At 52.9% G+C, this 22438-nt stretch overlaps 6 protein-coding genes across 6 annotated transcripts; 1 reads left to right on the top strand and 5 right to left on the bottom strand.

Moving 5' to 3' along the window:
* Window positions 1-720: 720 nt before the first annotated feature.
* Window positions 721-2132, top strand: BO97DRAFT_457829 (MFS general substrate transporter; the record flags this gene model as incomplete). Its single annotated transcript, XM_025699216.1, has 4 exons — window positions 721-865; window positions 947-1059; window positions 1115-1352; window positions 1408-2132. 4 exons carry the CDS (start codon window positions 721-723, stop codon window positions 2022-2024), a joined length of 1113 nt encoding a protein of 370 aa, XP_025548756.1. The 3' UTR covers window positions 2025-2132.
* Window positions 2133-2171: 39 nt separating this feature from the next.
* Window positions 2172-3591, bottom strand: BO97DRAFT_427239 (uncharacterized protein; the record flags this gene model as incomplete). Its single annotated transcript, XM_025697191.1, has 2 exons — window positions 2172-3352; window positions 3408-3591. 2 exons carry the CDS (start codon window positions 3589-3591, stop codon window positions 2172-2174), a joined length of 1365 nt encoding a protein of 454 aa, XP_025548755.1.
* Window positions 3592-4316: 725 nt separating this feature from the next.
* On the bottom strand, window positions 4317-5956 carry BO97DRAFT_457814 (kinase domain protein; the record flags this gene model as incomplete). The annotated part of the gene is made up of 5 exons (XM_025699215.1): window positions 5568-5956; window positions 5173-5507; window positions 4790-5097; window positions 4578-4740; window positions 4317-4510 (listed from the first exon to the last, which is right to left on the bottom strand). The coding sequence occupies exons 1-5, from the start codon at window positions 5837-5839 to the stop codon at window positions 4317-4319; spliced, it is 1272 nt and encodes a 423-aa protein (XP_025548754.1). The 5' UTR covers window positions 5840-5956.
* Window positions 5957-6214: 258 nt separating this feature from the next.
* On the bottom strand, window positions 6215-9165 carry BO97DRAFT_407545 (uncharacterized protein). The gene is made up of 7 exons (XM_025695664.1): window positions 8892-9165; window positions 8673-8765; window positions 8486-8604; window positions 8168-8405; window positions 7997-8097; window positions 7786-7945; window positions 6215-7735 (listed from the first exon to the last, which is right to left on the bottom strand). The coding sequence occupies exons 1-7, from the start codon at window positions 8935-8937 to the stop codon at window positions 6324-6326; spliced, it is 2169 nt and encodes a 722-aa protein (XP_025548753.1). The 5' UTR covers window positions 8938-9165; the 3' UTR covers window positions 6215-6323.
* Window positions 9166-9761: 596 nt separating this feature from the next.
* Window positions 9762-12457, bottom strand: BO97DRAFT_351381 (class I alpha-mannosidase 1A; the record flags this gene model as incomplete). The annotated part of the gene is made up of 3 exons (XM_025691977.1): window positions 9762-9798; window positions 9858-11408; window positions 11469-12457. The coding sequence occupies 3 exons, from the start codon at window positions 12455-12457 to the stop codon at window positions 9762-9764; spliced, it is 2577 nt and encodes an 858-aa protein (XP_025548752.1).
* A 2615-nt stretch (window positions 12458-15072) lies between these two features.
* On the bottom strand, window positions 15073-18491 carry atgI (autophagy protein ATG9). The gene is made up of 2 exons (XM_025695663.1): window positions 17441-18491; window positions 15073-17377 (listed from the first exon to the last, which is right to left on the bottom strand). Exons 1-2 carry the CDS (start codon window positions 18175-18177, stop codon window positions 15256-15258), a joined length of 2859 nt encoding a protein of 952 aa, XP_025548751.1. The 5' UTR covers window positions 18178-18491; the 3' UTR covers window positions 15073-15255.
* Between the last annotated feature and the right edge of the window lie 3947 nt (window positions 18492-22438).

The following is a 22438-nucleotide window of genomic DNA, read 5'->3' as shown; positions in this document are numbered from 1 at the left end:
CTACTTAGCAATGAACGGGTTCTCCATCTTGATGAGTCTGCCAAGTGAGTGCAATGATCTCATCAAGGTGTCAATAAGAACCCATTCACAGACAATATGACAATAGAACCGGTGAATCCAGGTAGCTGTGGTGTATCTTAGTGAGTCATTTCCGCAATTGCAATTGAAGGTCTGCGCACCGCTCAGGAGTGAGCCATATAAAGCTTCAATTTTTTAGGTGTACATGATCTTGACCCCACTGGTTGACTTGTGAGAAGTTTCTCTATCTTACAGGACGGCTGCATGATAGGTTGCTCAAGCAGCAATGTCATAGATTCATTGCCCATGTGGTGCTGCAAACTTCGATGAACGAATCTGAATGGTGATTGGTCCGATCGCAAACCAACTTCTATAGCCAATAAGAGCTAATAGCTTTCGTGGATCACAATCTTCAGCTGGCCAATAGCGGTATGCTAAACGGCTCTAAAGGTCAAGCTTTATGGGACTAGACCGAATGTGATGCTAGTGCGATACGTCAGTAAGGTGCAGGATATAGTAGTATCGTTACAGTACCTAACATAATGTAATGATCCATTGCTTGCTTGCTGTTGACATGGACAAAGTACGCCACTCTAAGATTCTGGCATTTTACATCTCATCTCGTGCATATCCAGTCTTCCAATTTATCCAACTATTCCCTCTCGCAGTATGCATCAGCACATCCAACAAGAAGAGTCCGAGATGACGCTCGACCCCCGCGAACCCTCGCCCGAGGATCCGTCCAGCGGATTCGGCCAGGCCTTCCCCGAAGGCGGCTGTCAAGCATGGACATGTCTGCTAGGATCGTGCCTGTTGATGTTCCCATCCTTTGGCTTTCAGGCTGCTGGTGAGTTACCGTCATCATGAAGAGTCAACACAGTTTGAGGGAAAATCACAGCAGCCACCAACTGACACACTGTGTTCAAAGTGGGCGCCGTTCAAGACTGTATCAGCCTGCACCAACTGTCCGGGTATAGCGTGCGAGACGTGGGCTGGATCATCGCTATCTTGGTGTTTCTGACCCTGTCCCTGAGGGTCCAGGTCGGGCCTCTTTTCGATCGGTATGGGCCGCGGATCCTATTGATCAGCGGCTCAGCCGCCAGCTTTCACCTCGTACATCCTGCTCGCCGAATGCACCAAGTACTGGCACTTCATCCTCTGCCTATCGATCCTGGGAGGCGTCTCCGCAGCCGTCAACACAATGGTTGCAATCGCAGTGCTAAGCCAGTGGTTCCATCGCCGACGGGCATTAGCCTCTGGCCTGTGCATGGCAGGCTCGTCCGCCGGCGGAGCAGTGATCACTCTGATCCTCCAAACAATATTCCCCTGCTACGGTGACGACCTCCATCCGCACGATCGCCTTCATCGCGCTGGGATGCTACACACTAGGCGTGATCCTGGTGCGCGGCCGCCTCCCAGCAGGCAACCGCACCGCCAGCCGCGCAACAATCGACATGGGCGCGTTCCACTCCCCGCGGCTGTGTTTCCTGACCGCAGCGGTATTCGCCTTCGAGTTCATCATGTTCGGGTGCGCGGCGCTGCTGCCGACGTACGTGCGGTTTTCCGGGATCTCGACCAACGTGCAGCTCTACTCGCTCACAGCGCTGAACAGCATGAGTCTGCTGGGGCGCGTGCTGCCCGGGTTCGCGGCCGACCAGGTGGGTCTGTTCAACGTCTTGCTGTGTCTGGTGGTGGTCACATTGGTGGTGATGGCCGCCGTGTGGCTGCCGTTCGGGTCGCGTGACGTCGCTATCTTTGGCTTCGGGTCCGGTGGCTGGCTGTCGCTGGCACCGGTGTGTGCCGGCCAGCTCTGTCGCACTGAGGAGTACGGCCGGTTTTACGGAACGGTTTACTTTGTTGCTGCGTTTGGTGTACTTTTGACTGTGCCGGGTGGTGTTGAGTTGTTGCAGGCCACGACGCCGCAGGTGCTGGTGGGGTTTTATGCCGCTGTGTTGCTTGTGGGACTTGTTGCGTTGACGCTGTCGCGGTGGGCGGTGTTGGATTAGAAGTGGCGGTGGAAGGTTAAGGTCTAGGGTTAGAGTCTTCTAGTTATGAAGTCTGTCTTGGAGGAATTATAGGAGCTTTGGATGATGGCAGTAGTGATTCTTTATGTGCATTCTCGATTTACTATAAATCCGTCTTATGCAGGGCTTTCATCCTCCCATCCCACCCCTAACCACATCCTCATAACTAGGCAGTAGCCCTCCCTCATCCCCCTCACACAAACCAATAGGCCAGTCCTCACCTACGCAAGTCTCGGGAGGATTACCAAATCCCCGCTCGCACACCACCCGCACCGGAACCTCAAGCACAGTCCTCCGCGGCCACGCTATTGACCCATACGAGACATGCAGCTCCAGCACATGGCCCCGCAAGACGTCGCAGGACTGGAAGGACACTTCCGGAAAGTCCAAGACTGGAGTTCTGGGCTGGGCTGCTTTCCGGCGCGGGAGCACGAAAGAGACTGCGACGGTGGCCGTGTAATAGCAGCCGCGACCCGCCTCAGTATTGCTGGTGCTGAGTCGTGTCCATCGTATACGCTCTGTCCCGCTTAGTAGTTGTAGCATGGTAATCTGGACATGCGAGCCTAGATTCGGGCGTAACTGCGCGGCGGGGCCGGTGAGCGGGGGGACGGTTGTCGTCCGGGGGTTGGTGGTGTAGTCTGTTTGCGTGCGTAGCATGGGTCGGATCTTGTGGATGACTGGGGGCTGTTGCGCTGTGTGGTGATTTATTCGGGCTAGTAAGGGGATCGTGGCGATGGGGGAATAGGAAGGAGTCTGGGACGTGGCATCGGAGTTGAGAGGTGGGAGTGGAAGGCAGATCTCTAGAGGCGTCGAGATGGTGGTTATAATCATAGACTTTGGTTCTCGATAACGCGGGGGAGGCCGGTCGAGGGTCTCTGGCAGGGTCTGTGTTGCTGACTGAAGGCTTGGGAAAGTCCTCAGGGAGATGGTAGTGGTCGGAATGATCCTCAGCTCCCTGGTTTGCGAGGCGAGAGACTCGCTTGGGAGTCCGGCCATATGCTGCTGCACGATAGTGAAGCGCACGAGATAGAGAATCTCGCAACTGGATCGGGAGGTGTTGGTGAGGTGCAGAGTGGGTGGTAGCTGAATGTGCTGCTTCTCGGGCAGACTGGGATCGCTGGTCGGATGCGTGCAGGAGTTCGGCAACAGGTGGGTAGGAATGACATAGGTGTAGGGATAGGTGTAGACGTTTCCCGGCTGGAGTACTCCATTCCCCTGTACAGTAGGTTGATGTAGCTTGAGGAATGTTCGAGATGCTGCTGAATACTGTAAGACCGTGTCGGTTGGCCCGAGAATCACCTTGGTTGAGCCTACAGTCACGCCAACCAGTTAGCCACTGACGAGAGTAACGGTCTGGAGAGAAACCTTCGAATGTGAGATTCAGACTGCTATATGAGATGGGTCGGTCCACATTGACTGTAACACTCCCTTGGATTTGATCTCCGGAAGTGTAGTATGGCCGGGGGTCAGACAAGTGAATCGATATCCCAATGCCAGAGGAGCGCTTGGTTGAATTCAACCCCCTCCAGACGTTAGAAGGCAAAGTCATTCTGCAAGTCCAGTGAGGTCTCAGGCTACTAAGCACCTAGTATTCCCCTTGAAGCGCTTCGACACCCCTCCTTTAAGCGCTTGATGGGCCGGGATTGCTTATGGAGGCAGGGGTTTTTATGGATGATGTATCGGCATGTCATGATACAGTATCATACACCATATATGGTATGTACGCGGAGAACTCTCCGATTGGATTGATCGCATCTAGGACCGTAGCACCAATCGGATGGCAGGCTTTGACATGCGGTTCCCACCGGTAGGGCGTAGAGGTGGAGCAATCGAAGTAAGCCGGTACTGGGTATGAAGAATCTCATGCCGAGCAGACCTCAAGACGTGAATTGTGTTATTACAGAAATGAAGGCAGGATCTAACAATAAGGGTTCCAAGACATACTGGAAATCGTTCCATAGCTTTCCTGGCCTACCGTGATCCAGGTGCGGATACTGATATGGCTAGACTCGGTTCGCAGACTTGAAGCTCAGACGGGGCGCAGAAGGAAAATCGGGGAACTTCTTGGAGTAAGCAGCCAGATCTGTCTATGTCCAAGGCATGTCTATGTTGGATCCTTGCATGAGGCTGTGCTGACATCCACGGGGATATCAGTGACCTCAGCTTTGGGCCACGGCTGCTGCTTCCAGCTCGGGCGACACATACACAAATATAACTGACGTGAGCGGGCGCTCTTGTATCTTCCTGCACTTCCCTTGCTCACCTCGTCCACTATTACACCGACGAATCAAGCCACGGGTCCTCCAGCAGCTCTTTCGCCGTCTTCCTCTCTTCAGGCACCCACCGCAACATGGAACGTATGAATTGAAGAAACAAGCGCTGATTGATGTCGTCTCCACAAAGGGATTCCTCAGATGCTTCCAGCGAAGCCGTAGGGATGGTGACGCCCCCCGCACCCAGCCATTTGCCTAAGCATGATCCTTCTCATTAGCTTCAAAAAATTCTGGTAGAATAGGTGGGGAGGTGCAACTGAACCATCGTCGGTAAAAACATGGCGAGTATCTTGACTCCGTTTTACAAAAGACAGAAGGGGCAGTCCAAGACATGCCACCATCTCAGCTACATGGTGGGAAGGGGAGTAATCTCCGTCCTCGTCAAGCGCATGAAACAGATGTTTATCTTCAAAGACATCCCACACCTAGTGGAAGGATTAGCACTCCTCTAATATCTAGAAATATGCCGCATACCATGACCCCCAGGTTCCAGATATCAACACTCGGGCCCCATTCCATATCAAAGAGGACCTCCGGGGCCCTATAGGTATCCGGTTGGATGAGTCCGCGATGCGAGAGTCCGATCCGGGCGTGTCCCAGATCACAGAGAACAGGCTGGCCCCATAGCCCGTCCTTCGGGAAGCGGAGCTTCCGCGAGACGTAGGTCGTTCTATGCTGGTTGACAACCTTCCGCGGACTCGGGCTCTCGCACTCCGCTTTCTCAAAATCAGCTAGCATCGTATCATCATCGATACTGAGCATGATATTCGAAGCTTTGATATCTAAACACTATAAGCCATTTCCACTCACGCAGACAGCACACCCCTCAATCAAGATCTTCTGGAAAAGGGACACACCAGAATGAACAACTCCGGCCACCGAATGCAAGAAATCCAGCGCTTGGAGAACGCACCCCAAAGTCTGCTTCAGAATTCCATCGCTAAGCCCCCACGAAGAAGAAGACATCCGTCGCAGCTCATGCAACGACATGTGCATCGGCGGATGCACCAGACATCTATGGACACCGTCCGGACCGGATACATCGAACGTCTCGTACAAGCCCCGGATATATACGCCTCCGATATGTGTTGAACGGAGTTTGCTTAGATGGTCGTAGACTCGTAACTCTCCGGTTAGGGACTGCGCGGAGTGGGTGGTTGTTTGGATCTTGATGGCTGTGTATCTTTGTTCGCTGCAGCGAGTGAGAGTCAGTGGTTGTTGGTTGTTGGTTGTTGTTTATTGGAATACCCACCTCTGGTCGTGGCATAGCCATACCGTCGAATCGGACCCGTAGCCTAGTTTGCCCACTACCCGGTACTTTGAATGCAAGATTTCTCCGATGTGTACGGGGTAGAATTCCTCCGGCCGGTAGAAGGGTAGTCTTTCTTCTTCCCAGGGTTGGGTGGTCGGGATGTGAAGTGTTCGCGTGTGTGGTACGCGCTTACATTTTGGGATTGTTGCGAGGGGGATTATGGGGTTGAGGTTGGGGAGGGATAGAGTCCGTCTTGTTGCTGAGAGGTACATTAATTGGTGGGGGCGAGAGTGAGGGCTAGGCTTAGGATCTAGGCTTGGATGATGAGGACCTAGAGATTATATGGGAGATGAATAGTACGAGCTATAACTAGGGAGCGATGTGGCTGGGATAATGTGGCTTGGATGTTGGTGAATGCTGGCTTGCTCATGCGCACTCTAAGTATGCGGCCGGGGCGGATATCAACGTCCCCCCGGGCCAGCGCTCTCGACAGCATCAGTGAAGACGATGGCACGGTGTTTGAGCTACTTGTTACACACGGTGTCCAGTCTCCTTTGGGGCTACCGTCGGCTCGCGGAGCGTATACAAACTGCTAACACGCTGCCCTCAGACAAGGCCACCCGCATTGGCGGGACTAATAGCAAAACCCTCAGTAATGCATTATCCAGATAGATAAACCTCTCAATTAAAGACACACGCCGATATGCCAATGCAAAATTACCCTCCAAATGACAAATAAGTGAGAAAAAAAAAAGGCTATTCCTCTAGAGACATGTTCTGCACCGCTTCTTCAACACTGACAGGCCCTCCAGACTTCACCCCCAAGATCGAGGGCAGTCCTACAGCGTGGTCCTGCTGCTCGTCGCAAGGATCAACTCCACTCAGAGGAGTCGGCGCTTCGTGCTCGGCGGGTGACTCCGGTCGTTGTGAGGGATCCCCCGGGGTGTGTCTGCCCCGTCCCCAACGACGGGTCTTGGGAGGCTCCGGTTTTTGACCATGCTTGGAGTTGGAAACCATGTTAACCAAGCTGCTCCCGCTCCCTGAGGCGCTGACATTATGGTGATGGAGCTGGGGGACGACTCGCGATGGACTAGTGAGCGGCGTACAGTGGCTGGACACCGAGAGGGTGGCGGCGCCAGGCACAGCGGGATGGGTCGATCGTCGCGGTGGAGGAACCGCTGGCGGGGGATTGGAGGCGGACCGACGCGTGACCCGGGGAACAGGTACGTCTAAGCTTGATGTGCTGGTGGAATTCCGCCGATCACCCGCTCCACCCGTAGGAGGCGGGGGTAGCGGACTGGTGATTTGGATCTCTCGATCCTCCGGGATCCTATCCGCGTGGTCGTCATCCTCAGCCCTGGGACGGCCCCTCCAGCGACGGGTCTTTGGGGGAAGCGGTTTGACTTTCACTCTGCTCTTCAATGGACTGAGAGGACGGTCCGAGTAAGTGTTGTTGCGGCTCGGTGTGATCACACCCGGCTTTTCATGTTGCGATGCCACCTCCTGCACGCTAAGCGAAGATGATGAGGCCGGCTCCAAGTGCATGCCCAGTCTTTGCGCCTGACTAAGCTTACGGTGCGCGTATGGCTTACTATAGCCCGTTCCAGCCTCATCATCGACACGGGTAGGAGACAGATTCTCCGAAGAACTGTCCGCAGTGCTCGTCGGGGAGAGCGTCTGGGACAACTCCAGCGACACATCAAACTCACCTTCAGGCGGCTCGTCATCATTGACGTCGGCGGTTTTGATTGGTGTCAGGGCGTCCTTCCGAGCCTCCTTCGACTCCGCCTCCCGAATCCAGTCCACGGCTGCGCACCGGAGAACCAGCCTCCGCGTGGTTTCATCTGCATCGTCAAAGTGCATGATCTTCTCTTGGTCCGCCTCACTGTCGAAGAGCTGACCGTTAACCAGGATACTGAGCATCCGCTTGATATCATCACGTTTGTAGTAGGGCGGCAGTCGCAACTGCGTATGGGCGAGCAGCGGATAGAGAACTCGGAGGTAGGTGTGTCGAAGGGCGGACGACTCTTCCGGCAGATCCAGCAAGTTTCGAATCAAAATGTCAACCAGGACATGCAAATCGTTTGTGTAAAAGTATTCGTAGGTACTCGGAGTAGTGAAGATGAGGTATAGAAGCTTGAGCGTCAGAAGCTGGAGTGACGTTTCGCCTATACCATATTAGTCATTTGTCCAGACACGAAACCAAAGCGCAAGCTACCTTCTCGGTTGATGAGAAGAATTATGTTCTCGCCAAAGGTCTTGTACATATTCCCATGCATCGACAAGACCTTGATGACTTTATTGGTCAGGACATTCATGGGCGACTGCTCGTCAACGGGGTCGTGCGCCGAGATCATGAATTGCTCGTTCAGGACCAGCTACCACCGACATTAGCGACCTCGCCTCATCATTCCAAGCGCAAGACTCACCAGAACACGGATGACGGGGTAGTGATAAGGATCATTGACGTCGTAGGAGAGATCCTCGATAATGTCAAACAGGCCGCGAACAAAGTCGTCGTCCACCAGAACTACCACGCACAGGGTCAACAGAGTCCAAACCAGGACATGTCGGGGCAAGAAAGACCGGCGCAAACCCACCCAAATCCTCAATTTTCACCCGTTGTATCCGCGACATCTCGTACATCAAGTCCATGAGAAGCCGATGCAGGCCCGCCGGCATGCTCTCATCCTCCTCCGACCGATTGCGTATCTGCAGCAATTCCAGCAACCGTGGGAATGAACCCTCTTCATTCATCATCCGAAAAGCCACCTCATGCTGTCGACCATCGAAGAGCAAGAACGAGGCGATGAGATGAAGCGTAGCCGGGTCGTCGTCCTGGATAATTCGCCAATGTTAGGCCTTATGACAGCTTCGAGTTTGTAGAACGCCCGGGCGATCTGATTTCTTCGGCGTACCTGCAACAAACAATAGATCATCTGCCGTCGGACATAGTCTGTATGCGATTCGAACACTTTGGACGCCAGGAGCTTGTACAGGCACCGCGTAACATCCAACTCGCCTTGGAGGTATTCATCTATGGGTTGCCGCCCTGCGTCAGCTGCTGCGGGTCTGTTTGTTCGTCCAGCGATGACCGGAGCCGACCTTTGTACTTTGTAGCCAAGCTCAGATACGATCGGAGTGCATTGTCGATATGGTCTTCCGAGGAGCAAGGGGCGGAAACGATCTCTTGGATTTCTGCGGGTCGAGGAACCATTAGTACCTGATGGATCGGGTTGCGATAGATGGGGCCAGTAGAGGAACAAAAAAAAGAAATTCTGTGAGGTTCGGCGAAAGACTCAGAGCCTAGATGGCAGCACTCACCGTCCCAGAATTGCTGCTCGTTCTCCAGGATGACCTCAAACTCCATTTCCCACAGCTCGGTCGTCCTCGTCGGGCGTGGCGTGTCCCTGCACTCATCCCGTCTTGCGCCCGTAGCGAGTGGGTTGGATAGAGTGCTGCTCCAGCCAGGGAAGGGGAGCACGAGCGAGCGGGGGAGGAGTGACTAGTGGAGAGGAAGATAAGATTAGGTTTGAACAGAAGACGAGAAGAGGAAAAGGAAGAGGTGGAGGTGGAGGCGGAGAGAGAGGAGAGGAAGTGAAGCGGAGAGGGAGTGCTGTCAATAATAATCAATGAAGAAGGCGGGCGGGCCGGACGTCATTCCCGCCCTCCTTCGACTTTCGCTTGTCTTGTCCCCGCGGATTGCCCCATTATTCTCTGGTAGTCAACCAATCCACCTGGCATGATGAGCTCATTACTGACCGGAGACAACAATATTCTCAGTTGCACTAGACTCGTTCCTTTGCAGTGTTGATCTGACGCATGGCTACCACTCTATCCATTATTTACTACTAAAGTTCCGTACAATAGTACGCCTATACAATACAACATCATCCACAGCCACAGCCACCACCACCACCACCACAGCCATCACCACAACAGCAGCAATAGCATCAAAACTGACACCATATATAAACCTCTTATTTCCAAAGCCAGCTAAAGAAATAACGGAGCGAGCCCCACCAAGAACGACGCAAACAAGATAACAATAGGGGGATAATGCATCAATCAACAACTCATGTACTGGACCGTGGTATCTGTACTTTTACAAGCAAAAGCAGCAATCAAGGGAAGAAAGAGAGAGAAAAAAAAAAGCAAGGCGAACGTGAAATGCACATGCATACAAAACCATTATTAGTTCGGGCGCCTCAGAGGATGCGCTTCGGTGTTCCTGTACAGTGCCAGTTAGCCAGGGCACTTTATCGGGCCACAACAGAAGGAAAGACTTACAGTACATAGTCGTCGAGACTGACGACCGTGGGATCACTGAAGAGAAGGTAAAAGTACTTCAGCGTCTCGGCGAGCCAGAACGACTGCATCTCGTCTGTCATTTGGGGAGTAGCGACGGTGACGTCGTCAATCGCCGAATTAGCGAACTCGGTCCGAGTGTACTTCGAGACTGCCTGGAACATCTCCCAACCCTTCTTTCGCCAGGACTCGTCGCCGGTGAGGCGGTACATGATGAAGACAGACTCGATGGCCTCGGGCCGCAGTAGGTACTTGCGGTTGATGAGCCTCGTCACCCCCGGAGGCAGGCGTTCGTTACTGATACGTGTCGCCACGAACTCCTCGTGCGAGGGCACCTTCTCCTCTTCCTCCTGAGGAGGTTGCTCTGGCTCCGGCTCTTTCGATGCCGTCTCGTCTTCCAATCCAATGACATGCCAGTTGCCTCGCTCACGCTTGCCAAGCAGGGTCTTTTTCTTCTTCAAGTCAGCCACTTCAGTCTCGGCCTGCATTGCTGCCGCTGCCTCTTCCTTTTCCTTCTGCTCTTTCCGCTCCTGCGCCCTGGCGAAGCGCTCCAGCATGTCTGGATCCAAAGCGGTGTGGTAGACCGACTCGTCCCATTCGCAGGGCTGGCCCTTTTTGCATGGAACGAGGGAAAATTCCTCGGGCATGATACCAGTCTTAGTAGACTGGTACGCCCACACACAGCCATCGGTTAGTTGCTTAGCCAGATCCATATCATTATTCAACCCGAAGAGCTTGGCTCCAATGCCGACCATTCCACCGAGAAAGCACGACAGATGATCCCCTTGGTATTCCATGACCGTAGGACCTGGCTTGTTCTTAGGGATAATCGCTGTACTCAGGAACCGAACGTCCCAGCCACCCTTGATCATAGGCTGGAAGACGAGATGCTGCCGAATAGTGTTCATGGCCTTTTCGTACATCGAGCGGTACTGGTCATTGAGACCACCCAAGAGCATATACTCCTTGGGCAGGTACTCATAAGTAGAGTCAGCAAGAGCTCCCAGGCTGTACTTCTCCTTATCTATGGTGGCCGTATCCAGTCCCTCCGTGCACTGCGCTTCGGGTGGAGCCACGTTCGAGTTACCGGATCCTTGCGCCACAGCGCCAGGATACTCCGCGGGCTGCGCATCTTCGTGTAGAGACCGCGTATCATGGATTTTGAAGAAATCCTGATAGCTCTGCGCGTCCGTCGGGGCCGGTTTCGTCGGATGCGGCTTGGAGGAGTAAGTCCTCGTAGTCACAGGAAGCCGGTCGCGGGCATATTCCTGCTCAAGGCGAGCCTTGGTGTTCTCCTTGGTGTTGCCATTGGTCCCTTTTTGGCATCCCGAGGCGTCTAGCTTCAAGGGCCACAGTCCTGGATACTGGGTCTGGTCCTGAAGCTTCTCCAGCTCGTTGGTGATGCGCGCAATAGCATCGTAATATTTGTTCTCTTTCGTCAATTGCGCCAGGCGCGTGAATTCCACAGAGAGCGAGCCGATTTCAGCTAAGATGGCCTTCTTATCGGCATGATGGGGTCTAGTCAAGTGAGACCTGTGTTATAAAACTGTAAGCACCAATCAGAACACAGATTCGTAGTTAGAATCGACTTACGCAGAATACTTGTACATAAGCGAAGGCATACGATTGGGTGTGTCAAATGCACCCATCAGAACCTCGGCCAGTTCCACAGCCTTCTCCAGCAGGACATTATACTTATGTCCCGAGACATCATAAGCACTGATCAACCCACCCAGGTAGCGAATGACAGTTTCGAAGAGAGGGATATCGGCTCTCTTGGAAGTATTGAAGTCAATTGTCTTCACGTAGTCGACTGCGATCGAGAACTCCTCTTTCAAGTCCATGAGCCAGAGTGTATCCAACGAGTCCACCAGCGTCGCTCCCCAGCCGTTAAACGGGTCCCGGAATCCACCGCGCAGGGGCTTAATCTCATCGTGTCCCATGGCGGACGTCTTATATCCAGTCCAGGCGCGCTCGAAGACGGCCTTGATCTCCGACAAGCGTTCGAGACGTGTCATCTTATCGGCCGAGGTTTCGTCTTTGAAATCCGCCTGCAGTTTGGGGAGCGGCTTGGACTGACCCGAAGGCAACCGGATCAAGTCCTCGCTCCGAATGGGGAAGAGCTCGGGCAGCTTCTGCCAGTGCGGGCGCGTCCATGTTGCCTCGGGGGCTTCGCCACCTAATTTACCTTGTCCCTTGAGTGGTGCTCCAAGTCCTGCGGTTTTCCGGTTCTCCCCATCCTTCTCGGTGGTGGGTTTCTCGGATGGTTGAGAAGGTTCGGCCGAGGTCGACGGGGGCGCCTCTACGGCGACATCCGGTGCAGAGTTCTTGGACTCTTCAGTGGTGAACTGCTCGGGTTTGTATTCATGGGTGGACGGAGGAGAGACCGGGGAGAGAGGGGCGGCTTGCTCAGGAGTGGCGGGCGGGTTGGGTATTGAGGCGCCGGGTCGCTGATCGGCGGGCGGCGGCGAGGCACGCCAACTGGCAGAGGATTGTTCTCGTGAACCGGCAAAATGAACCAGGGCCAAAACAAAGATAGCTGCGAACACCAGGAGAACCCGGTATCGCCGGGCTCGGAACATCATCGATGAGGATGTGATCCGGAGGATTTCAGGAACGAGGTAACACAAAGAGGCCCCGGAACGAGGGAGGGAGACCTCGAAGTAAGAAAAGACAAGGTAAACGAGTAAGGGGAAACGAAGGGAAAGAGAAGAAGAGGACGAAGAAGTAAGAATCCCCAAATGAGAAGGTGGGAGAAAGACTCACAACCGGAAGGGAGACTAAAGAAGGAAGAAAGAGGGGAAAATACGAGCAAAGAAGATCACGCGGTGCCGGGGGGAGGGTGTGTGGAAAAATGTCTTGAACCTGCAGGAAGTAGTGGTAAGAAGTCGCGTGAGAAAATAGAATAGTGAAGCCAACGGTGCTTCAGGACAGGATGAAAGAGACTGATCTGATATGAGGAGTATGGCGGTAATCGCTAGCGACAGACAGGAGTTAACATGAAGACTCCCCAGAGGCAGAGGAAAGAAGGAATGACTGGTGACGATAGAATGAATATTGGACTCAATCGATCAATCAATCAATCTAGTCAGAGAAACGACTGACGAGAAACAGGAGGGAAAACAGAAAAATGGAGGACACTGAAGCCTCGATCAGGTCATGATTATTGACTTGGAGGAGTGGAAGAAGAAGAAAGATGATAGTGGAGGTGAAATTACCGTAGGTACAAAACTGCGGTAGTAAGTAGTCACTAATCAGTGACGGACTTCGACTGGTAGACTAGTAAGTAGTCATCACACTGCCCGACTCGGGAGAGGAAACGGACAATTCGATAAGCGTCAAACCCAAAGACTGGAAAAAGGACCGCAGCGAGTCTGGGCCAGACCATAACTGGGATTTGCCTTAAGAGCTCAGAGGTGGTCTATTCGCTGGAATGACTGACTGGGCCAATGCATTTTCTCTTACGGAGTAGCTAGTCTGAAATCCTCAACAGTGTGGAGAAAGAACCCGCTTGGGTGTCGCAACCCCGTGGATTCTTGTTTAATTAATTAAATTACTCAGTCTTTATGATTCTGTGGTCTGTACAGCACTCTGCAGGGCATTCATGAGAGGTGGACAGCTTTAATCCTCAATTTTCTTCAATTCGCGTAATGCCAACCCGGATCAGTCCGGGACTTCTTACAGTCGCAGGAAATTAATTTGCACCCCCCCCTCTCCCCCAATGTTTGGTTCTAGAGATACCGCCTGCTTGAAGCGCTCACACACCGCCTAAAATATATGGGAAGAAGCTGGCAGAATAGCCATAGGCTAGACTTGATTAGGGAAAGTGCTGAACTCTTTCTGAGGGGGGGGTGCATATTAATTTCCTCCCACTGTAGGGCAGAGGTAATCTAGTAAGTAAGTAGACTACTGGGCAAGGAAATCCTCCGACCAGATGCAGTCAAACTGGGAATTGATCTATCGATAGTTCATGCATCCATCATCATGGAACCAAAGTTAAAAATCGAACCAGTTGAGGAAAGAGAAAGAAAGACGGAAGGAAGGGCGACAAAAGAAAAAGAAAGAAAAGAAAAAATAAAAATAAAAAGGAAACCCCGGATTCGCGAGACCTGTAAGGAGATCAGCGGGCATCAGCCAGTCTGATGGAATGCGCCATCGATGGAACCAGCCCAGACTTGCCGATGGAGTCAGTCTACTTAGTTTAGTCTAGCCTAGTCCAGAGCATTCATCTCGGCTCCTTCCCTCCTCCTCACCCCATCCATGGTTATCCGACCGCACTGTTCATTCTGTTTATTCTTCCACTTCAGTTTACCTACTTCGGTGTATTTTCTCTATCCCGATATTGCCTGAATTTCACACAACGGACGACCTTCCCGTGGCCAAAGAAAAAAAGAAAAGAATGAACAAGTTTAGAAAGTGCCATCATCTGACTGCAGGGTGCGTGATCCAGGGGGGCAGGGAAGATACCAAGGAAGGTTTAGGGAGAGGGGCCCGTCCCGGAGGTTACTATTAATAACTGGGTATAGGATTTTCCCCCTGCTCCGGAGAGCGCCAAAGTGTCTCCTCCTCCCCTCCCCCGTAATTAAGTATTTCCGTCCCCCGACACTGGATGGACCGGATGGATGAATGGATGGATGGATGGATGGATGGATGGATGGATGTCTTTACTCCCTAATTTCCCTTGGCCGTTTCTTGGTTTTTGTTCTTCCCTGTCTCGAGCGGCCGCAGGAAGAACCAACAATGCCATTCCTATTCGGGGAGTTGCATAGAGAATTGAACCTAATGGAACAATGAAAAGCGGGATGGACAGGAGCCACCGTGATCGAGAATCATGACAAGGTGTCTGTCAAGTCATGTCTGGAGCAATGTACATAATTAGTACCTCCGAGAGTAAGCAGGGTATCATCGTGACCGCCACTTCTCCTGCAAGACACCGGCGGACAGACCCTTCAGGCCAAATCCACTAAGAGCCCATCGTGATGAAGCATAAGACCCTGACGGAGACCAATTCTGCTTTTCGAAACAAAAGTCCCCTAAGGTGAAACACCCGGGGGAGAATATTTCGCCCAGAGCGGCTGGTTGAGACAGAAGTGGGAATAGCTTCCACCCATCTTGCTCCTTCTAATGGCGGGCGATTACCGAAGGTCGCGCCGGGTGTTCGTGTAAGAAGTATCGCGTTCTTGCGTTTCTATTTTGAGCCTGCATGGGACATCTTGCCAAGCAGAGTGGCTAGTATACGCTTGCACCCAGACCTCATCTCTATCATTATACTCATGGCCATCTAGCTAGATGTTGATCCGGGGCGCTCACAGAGCCGGAACCCGGAATCCACCCCTATTCACATCCTGGTGAACTCAAAATGTCTGCAAGAAGACGGACTTCAGAGCCCAACAGTCGTACGCCCCCGATTGTCCTTGCTTACTTGTTGAAACCGTTGGATCAGTCCCAAGACCCCCGCGCCCCCGGCAAGCGCGTCGACGTTCTCTCCGCCTTCGTCTTCATCATCATCTTCGTCCTTCTCCTCCACCAAGTTCATCCGCCACGACTCCCCCAGATTGCTGTCGCTCGTGCCTAGGCCCGCCCCGCTCGATCCTGAAGCAACATGCGGTGAAGCTTTGACTCCAAGACCGCGAGTCGGCATGGACGGCCCGTCTTCATCCGCAATCGGGTCGGAGATCGTACGTGATGGTCGAGAGGGACGGTAACGAGAGTAGGCTGATGCACGATGGGTGGAGCGGAATCCTGACGCAGACGGCTGGTGATGCGGATCGAGGAGGATCGACGGCGCGGGAGACGCATGATCGCCCAGGCCCGGGGGGCCGAATCGGGGAGCGCCAAAGGTAGACTGTTGGCCCATCATTCCGCCAGCCGGGCCAGGCTGTGCCAGTGTGGCATCCAGTCGCTCGCCATAGTTGCCCATCTCGACGGTCGAGGGTGAACCGAGAGTTGGGAATGTGGGTGGAGGATGGAACTGTCGCTTGTTTGATGGACGGGGATTGGCCCCGTAATTATCCAAGAACCCATAGTAGGAAGCCAACATCTTACCATCCTTGGTTGAGAAGTAGTCGGCCCGCAGGTCCTGCCGTGCGGGATCCCGTCGCCCGGGGTCCGCCTGGGAGATGACGTTGGTGCCCTTCTTGAAATCAAACACAGCAAAGGAACACAGGTAGCCCATACCATCAACATGGACGGTAAACTCCCGAAAGAAATCGATGAGGCGGTCGCTGCATTTGGGCAGGCTGAACCACAGGATGAAAGGCGTGAAGATCATACTCATAATCTCCTCCAGGAAGATCACGATCTTCATCTGATATAGAGTGGCAAAGTCCTTCCGGACCTCGTCACTATGCAATCGCCCTTTCCAGTGGCCCGGGAAGTAATGAGTGAAATTAATCACCTCCAAGAGCGCATACTCGGGATCGAAAACATTTGTCTCCTCCGGCACCATGCCCTGGGCGACCGCCCAGACAGATCCAAAAACACCCAGGTAGAATAGCACGGTGCGGTCCGGGGAGATTTCGAACCCCAGAAACAATTCCGGGTCCACAACGGATGCTAGAGCCAGCACAGATGCCAGTGCTCCGGAGACGAAGGCAACGAACCCCGCAACCTGCACGGTCTTATCCTTGGGAAACTGGTCAACGTAGCGGCTAGCGAATGGATAGGACATGTTGATTCGACGCTCAAAGAGGTGCCAGAGCTCGTTGAACTCCCGAAATTTCCACTCCGCCAAGGGGGTGTATTGGCGCGAGCCAATCTGGGACGGATTCTTCTTGTATTCGTTGAAGTAGCGGAAGAAATAGTGTGTCATGAAATAGACGACAATGAAAGGAGCTGCAAAGATGTTCATGATTCCGGCAAAGATGAATCTGCGGCGCAGGCCGTCGCTCAATGCCCGTCGGTGAGTGTCCTTCAGGAACAGCGTTCGAACTTGGCCCTGCTCGTTGAACACATAGTCCATAACGCACAAATTGATGTTCCATTCTAGCGTCCGAGAAAATAATTGTCTGTTCCGCAAGAACGGAATCGGAAGCGTGAGATCAAGTATGTCCTTATTGACCAGAGCTATTAAGTAGTTTTCTTTGCGCATCAGCCGGTTAGCGATATCATGAGCATCCATGCGCTGTTTGGACTGGCTGCCCATGAACTTGCGATTTTTGGCAGAAACAGCGCCGGCGGTCGCTGGATTAGAATCTCGCAAGGTCATCAAGCGGCTGACCACTTCCTGCCAAGATATTGTTTGGATCTCTGCATCGGAGATCCCTAGTAGATAATGGTAGAAGTCATGCATGTGCTTGAGACGCCGAATATCGAGAACATACTGGAATGTCTTGCCAATCCAGAACAACGATAGCAACCAAAGTAGGAAGCTCGAAGAGAACGACATCTTTTTGGTACACTGCTGAATGTAAATGTCGTCTAACCTTTTACTTCCGCGTACACTGCGATAGTCGATGCAATTCGTCAGGAAGGTACTGAAACCTACGACAAACGCAAAAGTTCTATGGTCAGTCAGCGGATGTCAGCATTTTATCTCAATGGACCGCGAAGTAGTGAGAGCGTACAAAAGGCTTAAAGCTCGGTTCAGCAGGATCGACCAGATCCCGTTACCGAGGTAGTACGTATAAACTTCCTTCAAGAAGTTGTCTAAATCCTCCACGTTCGCCCACATCCACATTGCTTTCACTTTGGGATCTACTGTGGCCAGATCTGGGTATCCGGCTGACCATAAAGCCCCATGGTGACGCTTTCCAGGAGCACTGTGTACCGGTAATTGTCCCCGTGCCGTCTCCCAGGGCGTTTGTTCCCTGTGCGAGGGAGGCCCGGCGTGAGAATCATGGTCGCGAAGGTTATGAGAAAGTGGGGGTGGAGGGAGTTTCGCTTTGAGGTCCTCCTCGTCCTCTTGGTCGCCTTCCACGAGGAGGGAGGCCGGAACCTCGTCATCACTTTCCTCGGGTTTATGTTGCGGCGAAAGTGCTTGCGTTCGCCGCGAGCGACTGAGATTGCGATTCTGCGAGAGGCTCTTCATGGGAGCTTTCCCAGCTGCTCTTGTGCTCGGCGGCGCTTCGAGGGTCAAGAAGGGATCGCTGGGGCTTGGGGATTCATCCCTCTCCGCATCTGCCAGGGCTTCCTCCAGTTCTCGATCACTAAACCGGTTTAGGTGATCATCTTCTGGGGCAAGTCCTGCAAGCTCTTCAATATCCGACGAGTCTGAATGGGAGTCGTGCTGCCGGATGGTCTCATACACTGAAGGCGAACCGTGTGGAGGAAGGAAACGAGACAAGATATTTGAGCTCATCATCTTGGGCCAAATATCTCAAGTGAGTCATGAGCAATAGACGCATCAGTAGCTGGTATCAGCCATCAGCCGGGCTTTAGATCACTTCAGGGTCTTGTAGCATGTGGAACAGCTCCGGGAAATTCCAAGGACGCGAGGGTGCTTCGGAGTCAAATGGCGGAGCGGAACCGGAGACTTGAAGGCAATCAGTCTTCCGAACCGATAAGACAAAATCGACTTGGCAAGGCTTGATGCTTGATCTGCTTCAAGATGCAAAAGACGAGAAGTAATCAAGAAGCATCGGGGAAGGATGAAGATATGGATTTCGAGAATGAAGCAGGTCGGTTGACGCGGTCAAGGTCAGGAGTACCACCAGAAGCTGGTGACCGGCAGCCCTCGTGATAAGCCGCGATGATGCAGGCGGTCACTGAACGGGGCAAGAGCATGCTGCCTGAGGAAAGAGGCAGTCTATCAAGTCATGTGATGTACATACGCGGGGAAGATTGAATTCAGCCTGGAGATTGCGCAGTGGGCGGAGTCTAGCCTCGCAGCCGCGTCTATAGCTCACGTGATATTCAGGCTGACAAAGCGGGCTAGTGTTGACGAGTCAGTCCCGTCCCTAGTGGACTGGTCACGGGAGGTCATGGGATGAACCGCCAACGAGGACCACTGATTGGCTTCAGCGCCTGCGATCCCTGCCACTTGCATGGCCGCTTGGACTGGCTCGTGCGGGGGTGGACGACCAAGACTGAGTCGATTGCGGTGGTACCTTTGGCCTTCTGCTTTCTCGAAGGCACTAAAAGAATATCATGACGTTCAGCTGCCAGTGGTCTGGGCCGGGGTCCTGAGAGAATCTACCGGTTTCCATACGCGGCGAAGAGGAACGTTGCGACAGGTCTTTTTTCCATCCGATTCCTCAGCCCTTCGCTAAGACCGGAGTCGGAAGAGATGACCGGACATTAGTACTATTCCTGTTCCTGCTTATTGCCCTACTTCTCTCAGTTCTCTGTCCATCAAGACGGGAAAACCCTGGTGATCAACTGGTTCCCCGAGAGCGCCACATCCAGTATCCAGTGTGAAATGACTTTACGGTCTTTCTCGGGTCAAGGCTGAACAAAGTACGGACTACAGTATGTGGACGGACTATGGACGCATGGACGTGGTCTGCCATCTTAATCGGCCCCAGTTCCTTACCCCTAAGACGAACGACAATCCTCCTCTTTCTCTGCGCCTCTCTTTGGGATGTCCCCTGTCGTCAGTAGCTGAGAAGTCGACTAGGGACTGGTGAAAACCAATCGAAGGGTAAGGAGGCGGTCCATTGTTAGCAGCCACATCGCGCCCGAGTGATCGACTGGACCACTCAGGCCACAGTGCCTACAGTAGTGCCAACGCCTCCACCACGGAGGAGCTCATTCTACGACTTCTAGACGTAACGCAATCATTAGTATGGCCCGCAGGGTGCAGGACACTTGGCACTTAAACGGTCAACGATCAGGTCTTGCAGTGCACACCGTTGACGGGTGAAAGACGTCGGCAAGCAGCCATTGGACCACGCCAACACCGAATATATTACTTACTTCAAGGGAGGCGGGAAGAATCCCAGTGGCGATTATCGTTAGGTTCTCGGATCTGACCGCCGCACCCTGTTGGTCTGATTCTGGAATTAGGCCGCAGACCATTCCCTCCTTCCACTCTACTACAGACATTCTGTACGGGGTACCATATTCCGGAACCATCAAAGTGGACATCCGCTTCGTGCGGATAATCGGACCGGTGAAATTGGCTGGAGGACGACCGAAGCGGCGGAGAAAGGCGCAGAAGAAGACGAAGAGTGAAGAGAGAGGAGAAATTGACAGGCCGCGACCACGATGATGCAAATTAGGAGCCGTGAGGTTCGCTACAAATTTTCGTGGATCTACTGGAAAATCATGACTCGGCGATGCTTGGAAGAAACGATTCGTCAGGGGTGTGGGTGGAAACACACCGCAGCAGGAATAAAATAAAAAGGCCCCATCCATATCAGCGGTGGTCTATAGCCGGGACGAGGATTATCGTTCATTTCTCCTGAACTTAAAAATCCATTGGCAGTAGTCCCTGCGCGGTGAATAACAGTTTGTTGTCGATAGACCAACCATTGCCCGGTGGTCTCCATTAGTCAAATTGATAGAAAGACGACTGCAATACTCAGATACTGTAGGCCGCCCACCGACACTCGCGGAGTCCATCACCGCGTTGATAGTGGATCTCAGCCTCAGTTCTGGGGCCTAACAATTTTCCTTTGCTCCATTCACCCGCCTTCCCATTCTAGATAGCTGCACAATAGCAGGACAGCAGGTGTGAATTTGGATTGATCAGACCATGATGCTGGACAATGCAGGTGCGTCTATGACAGGTCGAGTGTCGTCTATTCTCTCTCTCTGTGACTGTGGGTGCGCCAGTTGCCCCTCATGAATCCTCCACTTGAGGAACCGACTCTGCACCTTCGCAGCGAGAGATACGACAAATTTGTCGGTACCTACATGGGAGGCACTTGGGGAGAGTAATATTATATGATTGTCAAGCATTGGTAGAGAAATGATCCTGACGAAGAAATTGGAAACTCGAGTACTCCGTAGTGCGGCAGCCAATGAATGGCAGATCTTCTTTTCCTTCCAACGCCTAAGGTAACTAACTAAGATTCCCCCTGCATCTTGGCTGATTTGCATATCTCCTACCTTTTCTCTTCCCTCACCACCATTCATCACTACCGCTTTATTGCCATCCTGACGGACGGACTGTTACCCAGTCGTAGTCTTCTTGCCTTCCGGCTCAGTGATCTACCCAGGGTGAAACGTAACTGCGGTAAGTACCGGTACTTTGTTTTCTGTTGGGTCTCCTCTTCTTCTCGAATTTTTCCTTTTGTTTTTTTCTCTGAATGCGACACCGGGAATACTTGGGGAGGAGTTATTTGGTTTGCTTGCTGCACTGTACGCCCAGGGTCACAGCTTTATCAGCTCTGAGCTATCTACACTTTTCCCTCCAAGCACTATTGATGGGGGATGATCAATTGTTCTTCTTCCGCTCTTGACCTCATCTTTCCCCACGATTATTCCGATTGAGTTTTTGTTTTTGATTGCCGTTTGCCGTTCTCTTGTGTCAATTCATCGTGTTGCTTCTTTCAGCTTGCTGTCTGCCTTTTCTCTGCCTCTTGTCTCTCTCTGCCCACGGCTTCAACACCGCCTCCCGCTTTCTCTCTCTCTCTCTCTCTCTCTTCTCTCTTTTACACAGGCACACGCATTCTCTCTTACTCTCCCTCTCCAGCCAAGCCAACTCCATCCTCTCTTCCGATCCTCTTCCTCCCACACTCTCCATATACTCTCTTTACTTCGCCTCGCTTACCCACAAGCCTCGACGGCTTTCCCTTGCTTGTTCCTCTTCCCACACCCTCCCCCCACCATCACCACCACCATCACCACCGCCACCACCAGACCAGCCCAACCCAGTCCAAATAACGAATTGTCGTACGAAGATGCATCCACGTTGATGCAGGATCTGCAGCTTTCACCACGCACGTTGCCAGGGTCATTGATTTCCCACGTCCATCAATTTTCTATCAATTCTCCTCTCCGCCCGCAAAATCACTGTCGCGTCTCCCCCTCTGATTGACAAGACCATTGAGCAGAGGATCAAGAAGACACCACTCCCTCCTCTCAGCGGATGCAGGTGCGTTAATCATCCTACCATTATGTTCTCCTCTCCCTGCCCTCCAGATGTCCCTCTCCAAGCTTCTCCATCGACTCCAATGATATCACGCTTCCCGGTGGTTCGAACCAAACCTTTGTGCCGACCGATTCCTTAGTACAAGGAGGAGTACCTTAGAAGCTACTGTCATGACCTAATCTCACTCAATCGTCTTTCTCCCTGCCTACCCTAAACTTATCAATGGTCATTATCTTGCAGCGATCCTGTGGTGTATCACTCGACGTTTCGAGGATAGGACTCGGAGCGCACTGATTAGCGATTTTCAGCCCTCGACATTCTGTTACGCCTCCTCCCGCCCACCCACTCAACGACTGCCACCGCACCAACGCCAGCGCCAGCACCATCTCCACCACCTCCTTTGACTGACCCCCCTCGAGCATCGTCACTGGTCCTTCTTCCTCCATTCTATTCAGAAACAGTTGATCTGTAACATCCTCATCGCTTGTACTCCCAACGCGCCGGCCTCGACCGAATGTGCGACTCCACGTCCTTTCCTCACCCCGGACTCCATGCGTTCAGCTAGCGACCCATTGGACGACAAAGG

The sequence above is a fragment of the Aspergillus homomorphus genome (genome assembly GCF_003184865.1).
Source record: "Aspergillus homomorphus CBS 101889 unplaced genomic scaffold BO97scaffold_36, whole genome shotgun sequence".
NCBI classification, from domain to species: domain Eukaryota; kingdom Fungi; phylum Ascomycota; class Eurotiomycetes; order Eurotiales; family Aspergillaceae; genus Aspergillus; species Aspergillus homomorphus.
This window is presented reverse-complemented; position numbering and strand designations above follow the sequence as displayed.

Coding starts and splice junctions, on each gene's coding strand:
- BO97DRAFT_407545 (XM_025695664.1), bottom strand. CDS start 8,937: ATGGAGTTTGAGGTCATCCTGGAGAACGAGCAGCAATTCTGGGACG. Junction 7,946..7,996: donor ACCCCGTCATCCGTGTTCTG/GTGAGTCTTGCG, acceptor TGTCGGTGGTAG/CTGGTCCTGAACGAGCAATT. Junction 7,736..7,785: donor TCTTCTCATCAACCGAGAAG/GTAGCTTGCGCT, acceptor AATATGGTATAG/GCGAAACGTCACTCCAGCTT.
- atgI (XM_025695663.1), bottom strand. CDS start 18,177: ATGATGAGCTCAAATATCTTGTCTCGTTTCCTTCCTCCACACGGTTCG. Junction 17,378..17,440: donor AACCGAGCTTTAAGCCTTTT/GTACGCTCTCAC, acceptor GACTGACCATAG/AACTTTTGCGTTTGTCGTAG.